This window comes from Bombina bombina, chromosome 3, assembly GCF_027579735.1.
Source record: "Bombina bombina isolate aBomBom1 chromosome 3, aBomBom1.pri, whole genome shotgun sequence".
NCBI classification, from domain to species: domain Eukaryota; kingdom Metazoa; phylum Chordata; class Amphibia; order Anura; family Bombinatoridae; genus Bombina; species Bombina bombina.
This window is the reverse complement of record NC_069501.1, coordinates 834,790,709-834,815,109: the sequence shown is the minus strand read 5'-3', so window position 1 is coordinate 834,815,109 and position 24,401 is coordinate 834,790,709. Positions and strand designations below refer to the sequence as shown.

Here is a 24,401-nt window from a genome sequence, read left to right as displayed (position 1 = left end):
AGTAATTTGGGCAAAGATTTCCGGATGGAGTTCCCACTCCCCCGGATGTAATGTCTGACGACTCAGAAAATCCGCTTCCCAATTTTCCACTCCTGGAATGTGGATTGCAGACAGGTGGCAGGAGTGAGTCTCCGCCCATTGAATGATTTTGGTCACTTCTTCCATCGCCAGGGAACTCCTTGTTCCCCCCTGATGGTTGATGTACGCAACAGTCGTCATGTTGTCTGATTGAAACCGTATGAACTTGGCCTTTGCTAGCTGAGGCCAAGCCTTGAGAGCATTGAATATCGCTCTCAGTTCCAGAATATTTATTGGCGATATTATTTTAAAAAAATACCCAGATTAAATGATTCCTCAAGGCTAAATATGTTTATATATGAATCGATTTAGCCCAGAAAATGTCTACAGTCTTAACAAGCCCTTGTGAAGCCCTTATTTACTCTGTAATAAAAATGCCTTACCGGATCCCATAGGGAAAATGACAGCTTCCAGCATTACATCGTCTTGTTAGAATGTGTCATACCTCAAGCAGCAAAAGTCTGCTCACTGTTCCCCCAACTGAAGTTAATTCCTCTCAACAGTCCTGTGTGGAACAGCCATCGATTTTAGTAACGGTTGCTAAAATCATTTTCCTCTTACAAACAGAAATCTTCATCTCTTTTCTGTTTCAGAGTAAATAGTACATACCAGCACTATTTTAAAATAACAAACTCTTGATTGAATAATAAAAACTACAGTTAAACACTAAAAAACTCTAAGCCATCTCCGTGGAGATGTTGCCTGTACAACGGCAAAGAGAATGACTGGGGTAGGCGGAGCCTAGGAGGGATCATGTGACCAGCTTTGCTGGGCTCTTTGCCATTTCCTGTTGGGGAAGAGAATATCCCACAAGTAAGGATGACGCCGTGGACCGGACACACCTATGTTGGAGAAATAGATTTTATTTGAGGGTTTCATTATTTTTTGGAGCAGAAAAGTGTTTTTAAAGACAGTATGACCATAGTTTTAAACGGCTATGTGGAGTCATATCAATCAATGTATACCTGTATGGAAGGCCTGTAGTAGTATATATTCAGATCGTATGATAAATTAAAATATATCAGTGTTGGAACACCAATATGAAAAGTCTTGAAAAAAGTAATTTATTTTTAAGAGTGGAGACTTTACATTTCATGTTATCTGGATTTTAAAGAGAAGAACAGAATATGGAGAAAAAAAAATCAAGACAAAAAAAGGCTGCTATTAAAAAATATATATATATATTTTTTTTAACTAAATAATGTTGCATATAAATTATGAAGATATTATGTCAGAAGGGTACATTTAAAAACACATGCAATCTTGCATGACTAAACACTGTCCAAGCTGACTGAAATCCACATTAGGTCAAGTCATGCAAATGCTTATGGAATTAAAATTGCAATGATGCAAGAGGGAAATTAATTAAAAGGGTTACTAGAAAATGAACAAGAAAAGCAGGACACAACATTTAGGAAAGCCTACATATCTGAGTTTGTTCATGTCAAAGTAAATGATCATCTAACTGTAAGCTGAACTAATGAGGTCCGCATGCACGCCAAAGGTTTTCAACCGAGTGTTTCCCGAGGCAGTCCTTTACCCACTTCACAGGTCATAAAAGATGTTAGTAAGCCGAAAAATTATTATCTCTCATAATAGTCTGGGCAGTACTTTAAGAAATGTTTGTAACTGGGCTTTGAGGTTTGGGTAATGAAAATGTGTTTCTTGGTTTGGAAGCTTTGATCAGTTCTCAGCCAGCAAACGTATTTAATGCAACTAAACAGCACATCATGTATATTACATAGCTTCACTGCTGTTCCATTTCACTGTTTCTTATTTTGGACTAAATTCTGATATATCTGCCTATTTCAGAAAGTCAGCTTATTAGCTTAGTGGACCCCTTCAGTTATTTTAATTTTAAATTGAAATTACTTATTTAAATTTATTATATATATATTTATTAATACTTAGCTGGATTCATGCAAATAGTTAATACCCATCTCAGGTAAATGTACATGTTTACAATTGTGGTTTTAAACAAATAAGAAAGCTTATAAAAACAACATTTGAGCGAAAAATACTTACAAATAATGAAGTAGTCTTTATTCCTTTGGAATTCCAACCCCCAGAGATTTGGGCTGAACTCTTGAAACTTAATGGTAAATTTCACATCTTGGTTTGGTTTATCACAGTTCAGTAAAGGGGTGTTACCTTTCTTGATAGTGCAGCTATCTGCTTGTTCTTTGTCCACCATGTAGATTTTATAGTATTCATACTGCCCAGAAGATTTAGAGTCCATTTTTGGGCATATTATATCCAGTTTATGTCCAATTTGGGGATACATTACAAGTCCTTGTCCAGGAACAAATCTAAAAAAAAAAATAATAATAAATTAAGCTTATTAAATGTAGAAAGAAAAATATAAATATTGGTAACTGTAAGTTCAGAATGGTGACATGTCCTTTATTATACAATACTTAATTTTATTTTTCTATATTTTAATCACCAAAAACAATAAACTTTAAATAAATATATAGTGTTGGTATTTTTGAAGATAAAAAGGAGGTTTATAGTATAAAAGTGAAGTGTAATAAGTGTGGTGGATCAAATTATTGAAGGCAAAATAAAGTGCAAATAAATAAATAAGGTCTCTTTGAGAAAACAATCACAAAAGAAGAGGGCGTCTATTCTTTTGTGATTGTTTTCTCAGATACCTGGTCACTGTTGTTTTCTACAAGAAGAGCTGCCTGCAATTTTCAAGTTTTTCTTCATATGGTCCTCTATTTGGAATCACAATTACAGATGAACACACCTGGATTTTCAAAAATACCTGGACTTGTGAGATAAACCTCTTATAAGCATTCAGATAAGAATATATATATATATATATATATATATATATATATATATATATATATATATATATATATATATTCAATTAGCCTGTGGCCCAGCACTCCAACCTGGGATGTGTGTCAGTGACCTGTGTACAATCCTTAAGAAAAACAAGTATATGAATCCAAATAGTGAAGGGCACTCAGGTTTTAAATAGAAGTCAATTTGTTTGCTTTAATAGTATCAAAAAAACATGGTCAACGTTTCGGCCCTCAGTTGGGCCTTCATCAGGACATCTATAGTCAGAAATCAGCTGTGCGGCACCACTCCCAATTAGAAAAAACACTTCTTTTTTCTAATTGGGAGTGATGCAGCACAGCTGATTTCAGACTATAATTGTCCTGATGAAGGCCCAACTGAGGGCGGAACGTCGACCATGTTTTGTGGATACTATTATTAAAGCAAACAAATTGACTTCTATATAAAACCTGAGAGTGCCCTTCACTATTTGGATATATATATATATATATATATATATATATATATATATATATATATATATATATATATTGTATTATTTTACAGTTTTATTGTTCACAAATAGCTGTCATATAACATATGAACACAGAGTGGTATATGCTATAATACACTAGTCTGATATAGTTCTATTATAACTGGATAGATCTTAAATATATATTGCTATAACCTATATTTTATTGGTTGACATAGCACCCCCTAGAGTTGGACACTTAGGTGTAAAAGCAGTTCTGTTTTTGTAAATAAATAAATAAATATTCTAAAATAATAATGTTTTGCTTCTGTCTCTAATGAAACACACACATACATACACATATATATTTGAAATTAACATATAAAATTACACTAGAATCAGAGTAATTAAAAAATCAATATTACTTAACAGTTTAATTCATTCAATGTTAAAAAAAAAAAAAAATAATAAAAAAAAAAATCATAAGAAAATTCACATGTTCTTGTATAAAGTGAATTCTGCACAACACAGTTGCATTCCTGCACATTTTAATATTGAATCGATCATGGACATTGCTGAATGTGCATACATATGTTCACAAGGTTAAAAAAATAATCTATTACTCTCATTAAACAGCTATAAAAATGTAATCACATGAAATACAAAAAATGCTGAGTATATAAAGGGCAGAAGTCACTTGACACAACCTCGCCTTTGGGACCTTATTTATAACCATACAGAAAATCTGTCTAGGAATTTCTTGTGTCTATTTTGAAGCTGTGGAATCATCTTATATGCAGGAATTTTATGTTAAGCATAACTGTCCTACTGAAGACCATTAAAACTCACATAAGACTGTTAACAGCATTTTTTATTATTAATTGTTCTGTGGCTGCAAATTGAAGGACATCTATATATATATATATTAGCTGTTTTAAACTCTATGGATCTTTAACACTTGTTTGTCTTATTGACATAGTGGAAGGAGTGTGTTAAAAACCCACAAGATTTGCTCTAAACAAACAGTCTATGGCTACAACAACTCTTAGCCTATAACAAAGTGCACTACAGCTTCCGGGTACCAGAGTTATTCTAATTATTGCTTGACAGACAACCACTGGGAAATTGAAACAAGAGTCTTCTAATAAACATCCTTTGAGGAGCAGGAACATTAAACATCACATTTAGAAATCCCTGCTCGTTTGTACGCAGCCAAGCCTAGAGGCTCATTAAAATATTAAAGGCTCAGAACAAAGCCTTAAGCCAGGAATCCTTTCGAATTAGATTCAAGAAGGCCACCAGGTAGGTTTATTAATTGCACAATCAATTCTCATGTCAGCAAAAACACATCATACTTGGCCTAGCACCTTCATGTGTCAGATCCAAGTCTATTTGATCTTACAACTTTATAGCACTAGCTCCTGTTAGTTAAAATTATGAACAATCCAAGCCAAAGCATGAAAATTGCTTATTTCCCTGCAGCTATTATCTCATAGCATACTGCCAACATAAACCTCTTCTGACGTGATCAGTATTACTTCATTAAAATATGTTACTGAGATTTCAGTACGTAAATTGAGGTTAAAGTGAGGATAAATTAAACCTAAACTACAATCCTATTCTTAAGTTAAATTATGTTTTATACTTCCCTTCATTCATCTTTTTTTTTTCAGATGCGCTAAAGCAATACATTAGAACCATTATTATTATTATATTTCTATACCCCTCTCCAGCTTCCAACAGAAAAACTATGTTTTTATATTGAGGTGACGTTTTAACATCTAAACAAATAGGCAATCTTGCCATTCGGGACTTATTTAATTTATTATTTTTTAAGTGCTGTATGGCTGGATAGCCTGTTTGTTTAGAGGTGAAAACATCACCTCAATATAAAAACAGTTTTGCCGTGGGAGGCAGGGGATGGGAATAGAAATATAATACTGAAGCTAAAGGTTTGCTTAAGTGAGTCTGAAAAAACTATGAATGAAGGTAGCAAAAATACAGATTATGAATAGGATTGTATTTTAGGTTTAATTTACCATCACTTTAAGCTCTCTATTAAGAAAAGTATTCATTGGTGGTGCTTACAGTTCAACCTGTTTTTATAATAATAATTAAAAATATGTGAAGGTGGCATTTGGGTCTCAAACCATGCAAGGGGTTTGTGTGACCTGCTGTTTTAAAAGCTCTAATAACTTCAAAATATAGAAATACTTGTCTTGCTCACTGTGGCAATAAAGAACTACACAGTGCTTGAAAAGATAATGATTGGAGTTTTTGCAGTCACTTTGGTATCTGTGAATGCACAAGCAACTAGAGTTGCTCAGTAATTAGTTGCTCTTTCCTTACTCATGATAAATGATGCTTTCTGCTCTGGATGAGGGCCAGCTCTTGACCCATGACATTGCTACACACTTCAGTACTTCATTTCGGCATCCCAAGTCCCTAAGAGGTTGTTGGTCACTTGGCAGAATAAGGAGTTTTCAAACCTATAGTGAAACAATTTGTTCTCTTTCCTATTCCTTAGTGCAGTGTTTTAAATACATGCAGGAGGGTAAAACAACAACAACAACCACCAACAACAACAAAGCAGACAAACAAAAACAGCAAAACAAAAAACTCAGCACTTCTTAATCAAGAAATGTTGAGAAACAAAACATGGGTGTAGAATGCTTAAGGCACTCCTGTCTGGTGACAAGCTGTCTAAGAACATGTTTTGTAGGTGAAGGAATATATTCATATTAACTATAACAATGGAGGCTATAGAACAAATAATAATGAGTAGTTAAGTACTTTGATGAACTTTTCTTTGTTTAAAGCAGACTTGTTCAACCTTACACTGGAGGGGCATAATGTGCCCCTTCAGTGTAATATGCTTGGCCCTCCACATCTTTAAAGGGACAGTTTACTCAAATATTTTCTCCCCCTTCATTTGTTCACACTGATCTACTTTACCTGCTAGAGTGTATTAAATTGTTTACAAGTATTTCCATTACCCTTATATTGTCATTTGAAATAGTTTATTTAGCCTGTGGTATTCCCTACCCATCCTGAAAGTTTTTGGCCTAAAGGCCAAGCTGTGTTAACCCAGCCAGTAAAAGAAACTACACCCCCAGTGGGTTATAGAAGAGATAAGGTAATAACATGTTAATTTTACATTGTTCTCTCCAAGTATTGGTGCTTTGTTTATGGGCATATATAAGAAAAAGAAGCAGGTATATGTACACAATGTGATAAAGTAATGAGATCTGATTATACCTACAAGCTCAACCAACTTTATTTAGTTGTGGCTTCAAAACACAAAATCAGCTAATTCATATACACAAATAAGCCTTAAAAAGCAAATCTCGTACATTTTATACTCTGCAGCTGGTAAAAAAAAAAAAGTCATTGGAAACAAATTAAGGGAAAAACTATTTTATAGTATACTGTCCCTTTAAACTGAATAATGAATGAATCCAGGGAAGTAATATAAAAATGTCTTGATCTTATAATAGCAATATCACTCTTCTAGCAGAAAATGTTTGAGGAAACAAGAGACAGGAATTCTTGTATGTCTGTCTCTGTACTATTACAGATAATCCAAGTCACCAGACAGATACTAGCACTTGGCTCATTTAAATAAAGATTTTTAGAAAAAAAAGTGTTTTCAGGGTATGAGGGTATAGAGTCTACGTGCGTGTGTATATATATATATATATATATATATATATATATATACACACATATATATATATATATATATATACACACACACACACACACCCAGGACACACTTGAAAACAAGAGAAATCTCAATGTATCCTTCCTGGTAAAATATATATATATATATATATATATATATATATATATATATACATATACATACATATATATATACACACACACATTTGTTCCAGACATCAGACAAAGGCAAGAAAACATTGTTACTTAGATGTAGGTAGTGAATGCTGATAGGAAACAAACCAGTTCGTCAAGTGTGCACCATAGGGCTTGTTCTAGCACATTTCTGTATAATCTGGAGGCAATAAAGCAAGAGTCTCATGTCCTCATATTTACTAAATAGTAAATTATGCTGTGACTGCTAGAGGGGAATATACCTGCCCTTCTGACCTCTGATTCTATTTGTCAAAAAGGCTGTGCATTTGTGTATACTTATATTCAATTCATAATCAATTGCCTCTACAGTTTCACAATTATAATGGAAGTAACAATAATATTGCATTTCACAGCCTCTGGGAATCCACAACTGAACCTTAACTTTAGTGCAAACTGATCCTTTTCGATAAATTAAGGACTATTAAACTGTCCCCCTCCCTTTTCACACTGCTAGTAAATGCAGACAGTTTGGTTATACCAAATGCATGAGTCAGTAGTGACGGCATTGTATCTGAAAGCAGTTGGATATGGTCACAATTACAAAGATGAAAATGGAAACGCACAGCATTGCCTTGAAAAAAAGCAGACCTCTTGATATCTGATTTTCAGTGCCCTGACAGAGCATACAGGAATGTTTACTTTGGTTAACCAAGACCAGCTGGCACCTGTTTAACAAATGGGCAGAGGCACCATAAATCAAAAGATTAGGTCGACTGACAGAAGGGGAAGAACACAAATAATTGGTCATATAGATGCAGAATAATAAGTAAGTGCTAATTTTATCTCCACCCTGTATTGTGGAGCTAACTTGGAGCTCCCCATCACTTTCATCTACAGGTAATTTATACCTGAGCAATGCGGTTCTCAGAAAAAAATGTTCCTAACTGTAACAGAGGGTGCGACCCATATTCCTATGCACAGGCGAGGCTTTAGGCAAACAAAAGACAAAGCCTTTTAAATATTGCAAGCTGATTTCATTTTACAAGACATATCTATAACCATGCCATAAAAAACAACTGTGTGGTTAATCACATGTAAATGACATCATTTGGAATGGTGATTTAAAAAAAAAAAAAAAAAAAAACTTTAGTTTTTGTGTGCAAGTATTCTTATTCAAAAGTAATAAATACAATGTGCCCTGCAATTATTTTTACGTTTTCTATTTCTTCATGTTTTTTTTTTTTTTTTTTAAATAAAAGGACTTACCAAATCACAAGAGCCAAAAAGTCAGTGGTTCTGGAAATTTAGTTTGAATTGCTCTGCTACTTGTATCTACAGATATGGGGGGCGATAGCAATACTTTATAAAAACTTGGTTAATCCACAAAAATCCCCAGACCCTTAGTGTTTTCTGTAGGAAATTTTTTTTCTAAAGTATTGTAATCAACCCCATCATTTAAAAAAAAAAAAAAAAAAAAATTAAAAAAAAAGAAAGAAACAGTGGCTTCTCAATATTTCAGCTAGCTTCAAAACTTAATATATTTTTTTAACCCCTGGTTTAAACTACATAACAAATAGTTAAATGTACATGAAGGAGCAATAAAAACTATATTTATTACTTCCCTTTTGCTTAATAGCTAGTTCAAGTCAGCGACAGACCAAAAAAAATACAACCAATCAGCATATGTGAGAAGCCACCAATTAATCAGCAAACGTTCTACTGACTTTAACTATGTGTTTAACCCCTGTAAAGAAACTTTGTCACACATTTGCTTGAACAGTACTAACACAACAACACTTTAGTATTGCTCTTTTATGTCCTTTAAAGGGTTATTTTATTATATTATTTCAATAGAAAAACAAACATGAGAATATTGGATAAAATAGTCTAGGTTTCCTTTCACAATTATAATTTGAGGGATTGTGGTGTAACAAATTATTCTTTGTGTTGAACAAAGAAAACTGCTGTCATTGGTTGTATTGCAATTGTTAATTGTCTGTGGCGGCCTGGAAGACCGTAGTGAACACCCTACCAGAAGAACTAATGCATTATAGGCAGTTTACGCTTGAAATAACTATGGTTTAGGAATCTAATTAAATACATGTACATAGTAGACTATAGGTTTAAACTATATTACAATTTAGAACATTTTAAGTTTCAAGACATTATGAGAGGAAATGTAAGCTTAAAGGGACACTGTACCCAAATTTTTTCTTTCGTGATTCAGATAGAGCATGACATTTTAAGCAACTTTCTAATTTACTCCTATTATCAAATTTTCTTCACTCTTGGTATCTTTATTTGAAATGCAAGAAAGTTTAGATGCCGGCCAATTTTTGGTGATCAACCTGGGTTGTTCTTGCTGATTAGTGGATAAACTCATCCACCAATAATAAAATGCTGTCTAGAGTTCTGAATAAAAAAAAAACTTAGATGTCTTCTTTTTAAAATAAAGATAGCAAGAGAACGAAGAAAAATTGATAATAGGAATAAATTAGAAAGTGGCTTAAAATTACATGATCTATCTGAATCATTAAAGAAAAAAATGTGGGTTCAGTATCCCTTTAAAACTGGAAGGCAATTAAACATGAATTGTTAGACCATAAGCTCTACATGTCACAGAATGATGACCGTTGTGATTTCCTGAAACCCCAGAATTTAAAAACATATTTTTAAACAAATATGACTCTGTACACCAATTTTTGTCCATCACAGTTGTTTTCCCCCACAGAGTTTAATAAAAACTAAAAAAAAAAAAAAAGTTTATACATTTTTTATGTTAAAAGGGACACTAAAGGGATATATATATTTATATATATTAGTGCATTGCAATAGATCTGCATAAAAAAAATAAACATTCTATAAAGCACTGAAACTCCTTATATATTGCAGAATCCTATGGAACCTGGGGCAGTGGAGATAAAAAAAAAAAAGCTTTAAATTACATAAAAAATTATGCAAACTAAAGAATGCAGCCGTATTGAAAAGTTAAAATACATTTTATGGGGGAATTAAATGAATTCAATATCCCTTTAAATGATTTGAGTTGTAGGAGTAAATGGACACTCACAAAACGGAATCAGAATAAAAAAGTTACATGACAAGTATTAGATTAGAACTCTTATGAGTGATACAAATATCTATTGCTTGTGTTCTTTTTTTCTTCTTGTATAAAGTAGATTCAAAGCTTTAGTAATATTGGGAGTCATAAAGCAATTAAGCTAAATAATGGGTCAATGAAATCCCAGCTATAAAAAGGTATGTACAGGGGTCTTATCCCCTAACATCAAAGAAAAACAGGAACAATGTGTTTGAATTCAAAACATGCTTCAGCATCTCAGCAAGGGGGCTCTCACCTCCCAGGCAAAATAGATAAAACAGTTCAAGTTAGAAAGGAACTGTAAAACATTTAGGGCTTGATTTACCAAAGCCCTACGGCTGCAAGTTCTCACAAGAACTTGCTCGCCGTAATTTATCAAGCAGCGTTCACCAGTCCACTGCTTCCTTAACCTCTTCGCCACCTCTAAGGTGGCGAAATTTAATCTCTGCGGTCGAGTCCGACCGAGGAGATTGACAGCTCCAGCCCGCGCGTGATTGGCTGTGTGCGGGCAGGGGTGGGATTGCACGCAAGCGCTTGTGTGCAATGTTGATTACCTGCGAGCTGAGGCATACAGGGGCGCATATACGTGCCCCTGTATGCCTCAGCTTTGATAAATCTAGCCCTTAGTCAAATGCAGAAGCTTGTGGGGCTTTGGTTACAGAGATAGAATATAAATAAGGTTTTTTTATTGATTTTTTAAAATTATTATTATTTTTAAAAGAACAAACTCACCTGGAAATCTAGGTCAATTAAGACGAAAAATCAAATACGTCATACAAATTAAAAAAAAAAAAAACACAACTGTCATGTATCTGACCACTTTACTTGTAATTTACCCCTTAAAATTTTGATTTTCTACTGCTCCATAGAGACTGTACATAAATCATAATTAATCATCCATTAAAGGGATATTAAACACTAAATAAATCATTGATTGAATGATGTATTCAGAGCAAAGATTAGCTTTCGAATAATTTGTACATGTATTTTTTTAAATTATTTTAGTTGAAATATTGAAAAAAATAAGGGTAAAGTTAATATCCCTGAAGCAGTGGGCGCCACCATATTGTAACTTATGCTACCTTTTCTGCTGAGGCCAATTGGAAATGGTTATAAATGGCTTACTAGAGAGTGTGCAACCAATGACTGCGTAGAATATAGCTGTGACTGCACTTCCATGTCCAACATGAATTGAAAAGCCCACAATATTCAGAATTAAATTACAGGACAGGAGAACAAAATAATGAAAATATATTGCAAAGTTGTTTAACTACATATAGGGACACTCAAGTCAAAATTAAACTTTCATTTTTCAGATAGCGCAGTAATTTTAAACAACTTTTCAATTTACTTCCACTGGAAAAAAAAAAGGTGCAGTCTTTTTATATTTAAACTTTGAGTCACCAGCTCCTACTGAGCATGTGCAAGTATTCACAGAATAAGTGTATGTGCATTTGTGATTGGCTAATGGCTGTCACATGGTACAGGGGGAGTGGAAATAGTCATAACTTTTAAAATTGTCAGAAAAAAAAAAAATCTACTATTCATTTGAAATTCAGACTAAGTGCTATTGCATTGTCTTTTTATCAAGCATTTGTTGATTATGCAAATCTACCGTGTTGACTGGTCCTTTAAACAATTTATATTCATCAATAGTTTTCCTTTAACCACTGATACATAATACAAACTGCAACCCTCTTTGGTTGTCTCGTGTTAAATATAAGTAAAATTATCTAACACTATAAACGGCAAGAGGTTATACTTCACTACCACACAGCTAAATCAACTGGCAATTGGAGAACATCAGAAAGCCAGATGGGCCTAGCTGAGCACATAGAAAAGGCAAACAGCCAGGATTTGTATTTGAGTTGCAATAGGTCTGGACATGATTTGGAGCCTTTCTCAAACTGACAGGGTGAAAGCTGGCAAGGTTCCTGATCCCAAAGTAAAATGACATTTAATTGTGACGAGACATAAGAAAAACAAGTAATCTATTCTTCATGGCTCACTTGCACACCTAAGCTTTAAGTTTACTGATGGCTGACATCATTGACTAGGCTATCTGAAAGAAAATAAGTCTGCACGCAGAGAGAAACTCCGTAATTAAAACCTTTTACATAGACAACATAATGCCTATCATTATTATACATTTAGAGTTTAAATCTTTAAGGCTCTACATTAGGGGCAACACTGTGTGCCATACATAGATTTTTTTCCCCCATCGCTACTTAGTGTCACTTTTAATAAACTTTATGTTTGCTTTATTCATGTTTACATTATTCCACTATGACCTTGTATTTCCAAACAGATCTCCATATCTGCTTCTACCAGTTATATTCTTTTAGTACCTCTGTCTCCAACCTAATATCCCAGGCAGACAGTGTTGTGTGGCCCATCATTCTTTACTGAACATAATTCAAAAATACACACATATATACATAAAAAAATATATGTAAGTTTAAAATTTCTCAGAATTAAAAAGACTTCTCCTTTCACCAAAATAATAAATGTTCATACATCATAAATTAATAAACATATGACTCTTTAGGTCACTCAGTAGCCTGGGAACACTGCTGGAAGCCAAAAAAAGAACCTTGAATTTATACCAAACTTTAAATCATCTTAGTAATTAGCAGACTTATATTGCAATGAAATACTGGGTGTTGGTTGGTCACAGCTGCCAAGTGAAAAAAAAAAAAAAAAAAAAAACACTTCTTGCACTTTGAAACCAATACTAAACAGTGATGGTAAAGTGGATGACTAATGAATATAATAAAGAAAAATACTATCTGCAGATTAGTGTGGGTTCATTTAACGCAATATGTCCTCAACCAGAGATAACACAGGAGAATGCCGATTGTAATAGTAATAAACTGTGCAAACATGTGACTCATACCAAGACCTCACAAGATCCTATCAGACTAGTCATGAACACTTGTATTATTAGCTATGTGGGTCTATTTTATATGCTGTTGAGGAAATACAAAGAATCTAACAAATATACTGTTGAGTCCAACACTAAGCATTCTGCTAGTTCTGTTTTTTATTATTTTAATTCACGATCCATAAGAAAAACACAAGTGTCAATTAAAGTTTCATTATGACCATCATTCTCTAATTTTGTTCAGAAGGGTGACTCATGTCATATGTTTCCACTCGTGCATTTTAATATGCTTGAAAACACAAGAAGGCATTTTCACTTGCTGCCAAATCTCATGCCCTTTAAATAAACTTAAATTAATTCAGACAAGTGTATAACATTGTAAGATTCTGATTCTAGATTTCTATGGGGAAGACAAACTGTACATAGGACTGCCTATAGTGCGTAACAGACAATACAAGAATGTTTTATCTATACTGGAGAGCAACATTCAATATTACATTTGTCAAACAAACTTCCTAGCATAATGTTCAGCAGCCAGTAAGAAATAAACTGTTATATGTCACCTCAAGTCAAAATTAAACTTGCATGATTCAGATAGAGCAAATAATTTTAAGACGCTTTTAAATTCACTTCTATTTTCAAATGTGCTTTGTTCTCTTAGTATCTCTTGTTAAAAAATGAATACACACATATCATACACTAGTGGGAACTACTGATAATTGGTGCCTGCACACATTTGTCTCTTGTGATTGGCTAAATAGATATTTTCAGCTTCCTGTCAGTAGTGCAATGCTGTCCCTTCAGCAATGGATAACAAGAGAATAAAGACAATTTGATAATAGAATTAAATTGGAAAGTTGTTTAAAATTGTATGTTCTATCTGAATCATAAAAGAAAATATTGGGGTTTTCTATCCCTTTAAGCTATGTTTTAGTTTTGTTTTGTGGAAAGGATTGGGCCAAAGCAATTCAATTTCTTTATTTGCCATTTTGATGCCATAAAAATGCACCAGTCTAGATTTTTAAAAGGCAAAGGAGGCTGTAAGTCTGTTGAATACACATATAGCAGCAGTGTCCCACTCTTCATATGTCATAAATACTTCAGCTCACTACAGTTCCATTGTCAGGTAATAATGCACTAGTATGGGGCCAGGCTTGTAAATGAACTCCTTAAATACAAAAACAGCAATCCAGTTTACGGCTTTTTGAATGCACTAGGACATATCTTGTTTGTAAATAAACGTATTTAAATATCCTTTTTAACAATTTCTGGAAAGAGCTACGCATTATAGAAAGAAAATATGTATAGCCCCCCCCCCCTCCTTATAAAACACGGAGGGCAACATTTAGTATGCTGTTTATATAGTCAGATTGTTCTGCAGAAATATTGCGATTTGTTTATATACTTTTATATGCCAATCAACTTTTTTTTATCATATAGTTTTAGGCTTAAGTTAAAATGTTAGATATCTATTCCCAATCCCTGATTAACAAAGAAAGATGTAAAAATGTGGAAAGTTATCCAAACCATCCTGCCAAGAAACATGATTTAATGAAATCATCTGAGACGCACTTAATCAAAAAAGTGTGTTTAGGATTATTCGTGCAGACAGCACAGTTACTGTTGACTTCTGGGTTTTCTCTCAGTCAGAGTTATCCTGCTATCATAAAGAATTCTGCACATAAGCCATTAAAGAAATATTTTTTATTTGTCCTGCACCTGTAGGACTACTGCTCAGCGTGGAATTTAAAGACTCTCATAGTGTTTCACCCTGTGTCATGTATCTTGTGTCTACAGTGACAAAGTGCAAAAGAAGAACAAAAGTGAAACAGTTTATTCTTTCATTGTTTTATAGGGCTGTTTCAGCTGAAGAGCAAAAGTCAGGAAATCATCTCTCTTTACTGCTTTTCAAAGCATAAAATTCATCACAAAGCCAGTGAGATTAAAGGAAGGAATGCCTGGCTCATTTTCTGTAACGTTCTGAATTACTTTGCTATGAGTAAACGCCACCCTTGATTTAGGTTAATCGAAACAAAAACAAAAAAATTTTTTGGTGAATCTCAAATTTTAAAATCCCAGCCTTGCAACCTTTATATGAAAGATACAATATGATGTGTTTATTTTAGCTCCACTAAAGTGCTTCTCCTCTTCAAAAATTCCACATTTGAAATCAAAAGGCCTCTATTTTCTATTCAGATAACCCATGTTTTGTGTACTTTGCTGTTGCTTCTCAGCATGTTACAGCCTAAAGCAGCAGAGAATTTACTATGCTTACACAAATGTCACTTTTGGTTCTTAATGTGTCTGCTGGAAATCTAAGAGTTAACTGCTGGAAGCTATAAAGGGTTACAAGACATTGCAGAGCAGAGGAAACTATCCATGTATAATACAGGTTTGGAAATCTAAAGTATAAGAATGTAGAAAACCCATAGGAAAAAGTAGTTTCAGTATTTTAGATTTTTTTTCAGCCTTTGTGTGCTCATTAAATCCCTTCTGTGCAGGCTAATTTAAACACTATACATTACCCTTGCATTTTTACAATCAGACAGGCTTTTTTCATGCTGTTTAATCCTTACTTCCAAGTTTTGTGTACTGCTCACACAATACAGAACAGCCCCAAGCAAGGCCTTTAGTTCCAACACCCCTTTCACAAATGTGTCACTTATAACATCAAGCTAATCTATAGGTTGCCATGGCAACACTTTACATTTTTAGGAACTGCATAGATTTACTACATTTTTCTCATGTGGAAGACAGAAAAAAAAATGTGGTTTTATTACTAAACAATCAGATTACTGCTGTTAGTTTCTCTATGCCTTTTTTTCCACACTTCAATCAAAAGGGATCAGTTTCTTTAGACTGTGCCCTTGATTTACATTAGCTCTGTATAGATCTAGCCTGAGTTGTAATCCCCTTATTAAGTATGACCAAGGGTTGATTTGCTTAAAAATAAAAGCAAATTGTGTCAGCTTTGTTTTTAAATCAAAACTACAAAATGGATTACTAATGAAATCTTCAGATTTCACACAGCTAGTATGGCACTGAATTTAAAATGGGAATTAAACAAGTCAAACAGGAAAGCCGTGTGAACCGTTTACATTTTCCCTCATGAGGGAAGGGGCATGATTGCTCCAAGCTTTGTCTTCTAGGGCTTCAGGGAAGACAATGAAGCCACAGGAGTTTTTCCAAGCTTTCGAACACCGACCATTTGCTATGCATGTTGTCTACTTTTCATATACCAAAGAGACAAAATAATTCAAAGGCAAAAGACGTGCAAAGGCTCTGCATATGAGAGTCAAAATATTTTAAACACTTGAACACACCCGTATTTAGTCTGAGGAACGCCACACAAAAATTAATGCAAATGCAAGGCTACAAAAATATATACAACATTACCTGAAAAACAGGTTTACCTTATGTAAAAAAATCATGGAAGGAAAAATATTCAACCCCCATAAACACTTAATTTATTGATTTTAGGAAGAATATTTTTTTTTTATTGTGAATAAGGAGTTTGGTTTTACACTTTGTAAATATATTTAAAAAAAAAGTTAATTACAATTAATAGTGATAAAAGTTAAATGACAAAACACTATAACTACAGAGGTAGGCCTTAAGAATTGGTTTTAGAGTTGCAATTTACTATATGAAAAAAATATGAAATATAGATCACTATCACCAGATTTTCCCATTGCATGTCTGTTTCACATAGACTAAAAATCGGTTTACTAATAAATATGCCACTTCACAAAAAAAAAAATTCCAAGAGATACATCACAGTTTAAATAAACTTAATACAGCCTATACAGGGCCTAATCCCCTTTATTTGCCCACTAAACATTGCATTAAAATAACATACACTAGTAGTGGTTCTCATCTAAGGGGGCTACACTGATGGTTTGCCAGCCATCGATCAACCTTTAAAAGAAAAAAACAAAAAACTGTTTTATATTTATATTATATATACATACACACTTGGTATAAACTTTGATAGCCAAATACACAGAATTATTAAGATCCAGGCCACACAGGAAGCTTAGTGGTATATTATACTTTAACATAAATATATATTGCATACATTAAATTTTAGAATCCAAAAGCTGCTGGGAGATTTCCTTCCTATGTTCAGCATATTTTTTTTATTTATTTTTTTTAAAACATATCCTTTCCACTCAAGGCAAAAATAAACACAATGCAATATAAATATATATATATATATATACACACACACACATTTACATACACAAGAAAATATAATCTAGTCTGTGGTAGACATCTGTTAAGTTTTTACGATAATAAAAAAAAGTTTTATTAAAACGATATGCTAATCTAAATACAGAAATGATATTGCTTCTTTCTAAACAAAGTGTGTATCCATGATGTACATATTATTAAAATGGATGATTTTAATATTTGAGCGTTTATATAGTTTTGTACCTTATATACTTTTTTGCAATTTTGTTTAAGAAGGGGTTATCTGCTTTTAATTGTCAGTCTTTTGAAATTGTGGGATTTGATATATAATCACATGAAGGAAAGTGTGTTTAAATCTGGGTTATAATAAATACATTTAAGTAACTATGTACATATTAAAACTTAACATCTAATGCACATGGAATGGCACTTACTGTGATTATTGTTTTTCTCTGGATATTTTTGAGGCGTATAATAAAGTAAACTTCTATGCAGCCAAAGAACACAGGAAACTGGTGGCGTCAATTGTACCCTATTGTTGCTTAAATACAATTGTGCATGTTTTATAGATAATGCAATATGAGGCCTATTTTGGAATATTCACATGTAGTGTAAGTAAAAAATTAAAAAGACCTAAGAGGGAAAACATTTAAAATGGAATATCTGACATTGAAAAGTTTCCAGCACTGAATAATTAACTTAGATAATCCTATTGAATATATTTTGGTTTGAGCTTAATTTCTCAATATTGGCTCAAAATTATCCATAAACCAAATCTTGTTTTGTTTTTTTCTTCTTCACATTAATAGATTTTATCAACCATGACCTGCTGCTGGGGTATAAAGACAATCCCTGTACTAAACAAAGTGGGTTACCTGAGTGATGTTTACAGATAAGAGGCTTGTAGATAATTACCATAGATAATATAACAATTAAACTCCTTGTGAACCACGCAAGGGGGATAAATGGTTATATCTAAACCCAGGCCTCTTCTGAATGCACAATAACTCTCTAATTTACCTGTGTGTTAATGGTGGCTGCAGGTGTTGAATCTGAGCAAAGGGTAATAACATAAAGATGTTTGGCTAAGTCTATGAAGTGTCATCAGTGATATTTGGACAAGTGAAATGTAAATGCAAGTGCTTAGCAAACCATTTTTGGCCCAGCTTTTATTTCTTCAGCTTGAAGCTGTAATTGTGAGGGTTAAAAGGGCCATCCCAGGGGAAAGAATTCCTAAATAAATTCTTGTCTGCAGCAGTTTAGCAAAGACTGAGATACGGTTTCAGCAGACACTTTGTTCAAGGGCTGGCTCAGTTGTCCCTTGAAACAAGGGCCATTACCTTCAGTTTATCATTCTGACAAAATGCAAGGAATGTACATGTAAAAGCACTAACGATTTCACCCCTGGTGTTTTGTCAGTTCTCTTTTTCTATATTAAAACCGACAAGATGAACCTAAATGCAAACAGCAGTGCGCGGTTCAAGGGGCTATTCACAGAGCAGTGAATGTTCATTTGTTTACCTACAAAAACTAGGAATTTGAAATACAGAGGATGGCAGCTCGGTGCAGATAGAGGGAAAAAAAAATAAAACAAGCTTATCTATATACAGCCTCAGTGGTATGAACTTGTATTATTATTTAACTCCATTGCTGCTGGAGATCAATTTGCAATGCAGAATACAAGCTTTTGTATAGATGCAAACAAAATACACTAAATGTGTTTCATTTTAAGCTATCAGAGGTCAGAGTAGGCCACAATGCAGGTTCCAGCAATGTGTATACCTTGCTGGCAGTGAAGGGGTTTAACATAAAAATACTAAGGTGAAACATAGCAATGTACTAGAGATTTTGCTAGAAGTTAAATATAAGAAAAAGGATCACCACAAGTTGTGGTGCTGACTTTTTAAATATGTTTAATACACATCTATATAACAAGCATTAGCCAAGCATGGATTGAATAATACAAAGATTTAAAAGAATTTGTCATTCTTTTTTTATGTATTTCCCAAATGCCTTTTATTTTAAATCTGTGAACAGTTTAAAAAAATATAATAGTAATATTCTTGAATGATATCACCACTAGCAACTACTAAACTATAAAGCTTTAATTTTATCTTCTGGAGCTTATCAAGTGCAGCACTGTTTAGCAGAGTATAATGCACATCCATAATATTGGTTTCAAGGGCTTTAACATGAAAGCTACAAAGAGAAGCACTCAATCTTTTAATTATATGGAAGAGTAAGAATACATTTATATAAATAGAAATGAACAGAGCTGATATTTTCTCATGTGCCTCATAATCATATTGTTATATTTAATGCATGAGATAAAATTTGCTAAATTCACACTGATAAAATAAAAAGATATGCCATTCAGTTAAATGATGCCAAGGTAAAAAGCCTGCACTACATATAAAATGAAAGATATAATAATGTTCACATAAAAAAAAATTATCTCTGGTTTATCTGGCATTAAAACTGTATAAGCACATCATTTCTCCAGGGTCAAATTCCTGTATGATAAATGCAAATATGCATTATGCCAGCTGAACCATAGCTCAGCCTATAAGCAAACTGAAGCATTTGATATGCCAGCTAAATATTCTTAATTATCTGGGGGGGGGGGGGGGCTACTAAGTATTTTGGTGCCCCAATAATAAAAAATATATATATATATAATTCAGGTATCCATTAAAAGGTCATATAAATATCAAAATACACCCTGTATGAAGCTGTGATAATAGTTGGTTAACTGATGACACCAAACCTAATTCTAAATGAAGGTTACAATGCATTAAAATTTAGAGCAGAACAAAATATAAACAAATCAATAAAATGTAAAATCCTAAATATGATGTGATGATCAATAGTTGAGGCAGAAACCTGGAGAAGCTTGAAAATCAACTTTTTTCCGTTGAAAGAGTGACCTCTGTAGGACTAAGTGCATCATTGTTTTGATTTCTGTTTGGTCTAACTCAGCACCTAAACCTTTTTGAGATCAGTATATTTGCACTCAACAAAAAAGTTCAGTGCTCCTGATACTCAATGAACAATCTGGCTATAGTTTCCAGGCCTTAAAGCTACATAACGTTAGTCGGTGTATTGTTTTAAAATGAATAGCACAGTAGTTTAGCTATGCTCTGTGATATGTTCAATCCACTTTTATTTCGTGGGTATTCTACGTATTTATTCACGGCAGGTTGGTTTTGAATTGACTGGATAGATGTCGAATATGAAAAATGACATCCCTCCAAGACAAATGTTTTGCCCAATGAAAATAACGTTTTATAATATGAGATTAAATAAATATATATATATATATATATATATATATATATATATATACACATATACACACACACACATTCAAGAATATCTTTAAAAATTAAAAAAAGTGAATAATTTTGCATAAATTGCAAGTAGTAGTAATTACACACTAGAAGGAGTTAATCTCAAGAAATTACCATCTTTTTTCCTTATGCCTAATACTTGGAATGGTAAATTTCCAGGTTTACAGGATTTTACCATGTAGTGAAAGTTAACTCTGCTTCTCGTATGCAGATATTACAGTCTCACAGTCTTCTACAAATGTTACTATACATTGCAGGTTAGTACATAAGTCAATCAATAATTTGTAACCATATAGAGCCAAAACGTTTTTAATGTCTGATTTACAGGTGTTGGGTGCCCTTGTCATCACATGGCCTATATATAAATTATGAAACTAGTGGATTTGCCAGCAAGTTAAGACTTGTTTAACACCAGATAATATATGGAGTGTAAAGTACATTTCTGCCCATAGAAAAGAACAACCCCGTAAATAAACACCAGATCATGGGACATAAACACTCTCTTAATGAGAGGGCGGCCTCCAGGCCAGTGGGAAGGGAGAGCACAAGTCAGGCTACCTACAGTAAAAGACCCCTATACAGCTCTAAACTCAAGGCGAACATTTTATGCCACTGGGTGGGGGGCAAGTGTTGTAGATCAATCCTCCAATTTAATTTCAGCACTTTAATTTCTCTTATTGCACTAATAAATATAACTAAACGGAGTTGGGGGTTTATCACTGATCACCATGATCCTCCTCGGCGCCCCCATGACTTTAACTGCTACACTGAAATATTAAAAATCAGCCCCCTGGGCGCTGACACTGAATACTCATATGGCACTAGGTTATAGTCGTACCTATGGAGAAGATAAAGCATCTTGTATGCGCCATTAGACTAAGGACTGTAATAAAATATAACCGGGTGAGCTACCTTATATCATATGGGGAAATCCCTGGGAACACTGAAAGACCCCGGTAACGTGCCAGGCAAGGAGGTCGCCTTTAGGTGCAATGCGGTTCCTTCACCCCTAGCAGAATCACATACACACATATATAGGCTTACCAGAAGTCCCACTTTTACTGGGATTGTCCCGGTTTGGAGGCGCTGTCCGAGTGTCCCACCCAGTTGTTCATTCTGTCCCAGTAGGGTTGCCACCTCCAGGTTTCAAATCATGTGTCCGGGTTTCAGACCACCCGAAACCCAGACACATTATTCAAAATGACTGGACTGTGGCTCTCCAGCATAGTTAGATGCTGGTACTTTGTTACATACAGCCCTGCTTAGCTTAACGTTCGTGTCCTTCAAAGTTTACATTTAGTAATACAGGCTGAGTGAGCAGCATAGGTTTTTTTTTATTTTGTAGTACTACTTGGTTTATTTTTCTAAGAATTTAACACCCCCCCCCCCCCCGACCCCTGGTGACATTGCCGGTAATACACCTTTAGGGGAATCATATGGGTATGACTAGGAAGTACAGACAGGAAGGATTTTTGGCCTGGATCTTGCTTTACGCCATGCAGGATAGCATTTTGGCTGTAATCTTCCTGCATTATGGTATAGAGCTTTAGCAGGTACGTGTTTCTTTTTACTTTCATTCAATGTTGTATTTATGCCTTATAAGTATTTGGCTCTGTTCCTTAATTAGATACATAAAACACATATTACACTGCAGATATTAAATTGAGAAATTGATAATTATGAAAGTGATAATTATGCTTGATGTTTGGCATTATTTAGAATCTGAGATTTAGATTAATGATTTATTTGCCATGACAACATAATGGTGCCTTTTTCACTAGGGGGTGGTGTTATGGTTTATTTAAACTGTGTGATTCACTTGTTTGACTGAGGAAGGGTAGAGTATCCACGAAACATTACACACATAAAAGCTACTACTTTAAAAGGACCGGTAATTGCCACGCCCCCTAGACCACGCTCCTGACCACACCCCCACTGGCACCGCACCAGGTGGTCCCAGTTTCACCTCTAAAAATTATGGTAAGCCTACACATATATATATATATATATATATATATATATATATATATATATATATATATATATATATATATATATATATATATATATATATGTATATATATATATATGTGTGTGTGTGTGTGTGTATAAAACTAAAAGAGATCAGGTACACTGATCTCACAAAACCATCAAGGCCGTTTTAGTTTGAATGGGGGGGGGGGGGGGTATTCTTACATACAATGACAAGCCAGAGTGGAGCCGTGGTTATCACTACAATACTATCGATGATTGACTAAAGACTCGAGTTTCTAAAGCAGTAGCGCTACCGCTCCTCTGATAAGCAGCCCTACCCCTGCAGTCCCCCTTCTGTGGCTGCCCCTGCTACTGCGCTCCACTCACTTAGATCCTTGCAAATGTCAGCACTGGCTGCTACTGCAGCAACCTCTATGTCTGGATATTCAAAATAAGGTCATATATTTATTACATAATGTGAATGCAGTATTTCTGTTTATTTAAATGTGGGCTGACAGTTTTTGCTCAAGGCAAAGAAAGACTGAGGACAAATACTTCTGATATCTTAGGAAAGCTTTGAAAACAAAGAAGCTAGCTAGCCACTAACCTGCTGATCAATAACACTGTGACTTACTTGGGATTCGATGAATTCCAATATATAGGCTCTAATACGGTGGATCTAGAGATAGCAGTCCTGACCAGCAGAATCCAAACTCCCCAGATGTACTTCCATAATGAGTCCCTTCTATTTGCCATTGTCTGGTGTCACTGTGTCCCCACCGATCCAATTCGTGCTCTTGTGACCAGCGCTGTCACCTACTCTGCTAGCTCCACTCACAACGCGAGATTCAAATAAAAATAATAAACAAGTGGATTTAGTAACTGGAGTGGCTGTGAGTCCCAGCACTTGTAGTGGCAGAACTGCTGAAGCCGCGTATCCAGAGCCCCGAGAACAAAGATTGCAATAGTCTAAGATCCTGGGTATATGTGAATCCCCAATAAACTGTGCAAAAAAATCAACTCCAAACTACCAACTCCAGCGTGGATACACAGTATCCTAAGGCATAGAACGCGGCCACACTAGTATAAGATGAATCCCTCATCCGGTTGCCCTTATTGCTCTTTATTTGCCAGCTTGTTGCCAGAGATCCTTAGGGAACCAGCCCAGAATGCAAGAAATCTGGATCAGCACCTCTAGTGTATTAATCCGGCTTTTGAGAGTTCAGTGCGTATTCCAGAGACAATAGGGTACATCCCAGTGAGTGCTTAGCCTGCGTGCCGTGCTGTGTGTGCCAGTGACTCTGTGCCGTGCACATCAATGCGAGCGCTGCTGATGATCCTCCGAGCACTCACTACTGAACCAAAGTAACCGCGTTCTGTACTCTGCTCCATCGCTATAAACTCAGCCCACCCTCTCCAAGCCGCCCTGCTTATTGGCTGTTCCCGTCAGTGAAAGCTTTCATTGGCCGCGCCTCATGTCAGTCAATAGAGCGGGCACAGATTGCTTGCTATAGGGCTGAGCACTGTGCCTGACAGGTACAGACCTCCCATATAATATAGCATGAACTCATCAGCATCCTCAGTATACCTCATTAATATTCATTGTGTGACCTACTGAGACCCGCAAGTTTTTTTTTTCTTAAATCAAGAATCTAATTAAACCAGACAGGCTTTGTTTCTTTCTTGGTTTTTATGTAAAATGTTGATTGTTACAATTAGATTTATTATTATCTTTTA

At 34.5% G+C, this 24,401-nt stretch overlaps 1 protein-coding gene across 1 annotated transcript in view; it reads right to left on the bottom strand.

The window, feature by feature from the left end:
* The window catches only part of EFNB2 (ephrin B2), a 45,673-nt gene extending 21,661 nt beyond the window's left edge, over positions 1–24,012 (bottom strand). The window contains exons 1-2 of the mRNA XM_053707794.1: positions 23,299–24,012; positions 2,104–2,387 (exon numbers count right to left, since the gene is read on the bottom strand). Coding sequence (XP_053563769.1) covers positions 2,104–2,387; positions 23,299–23,420 — 406 coding nt within the window. The 5' untranslated portion in view covers positions 23,421–24,012. The remainder of the gene's footprint in view (positions 1–2,103; positions 2,388–23,298) is intronic.
* Positions 24,013–24,401: the final 389 nt, after the last annotated feature.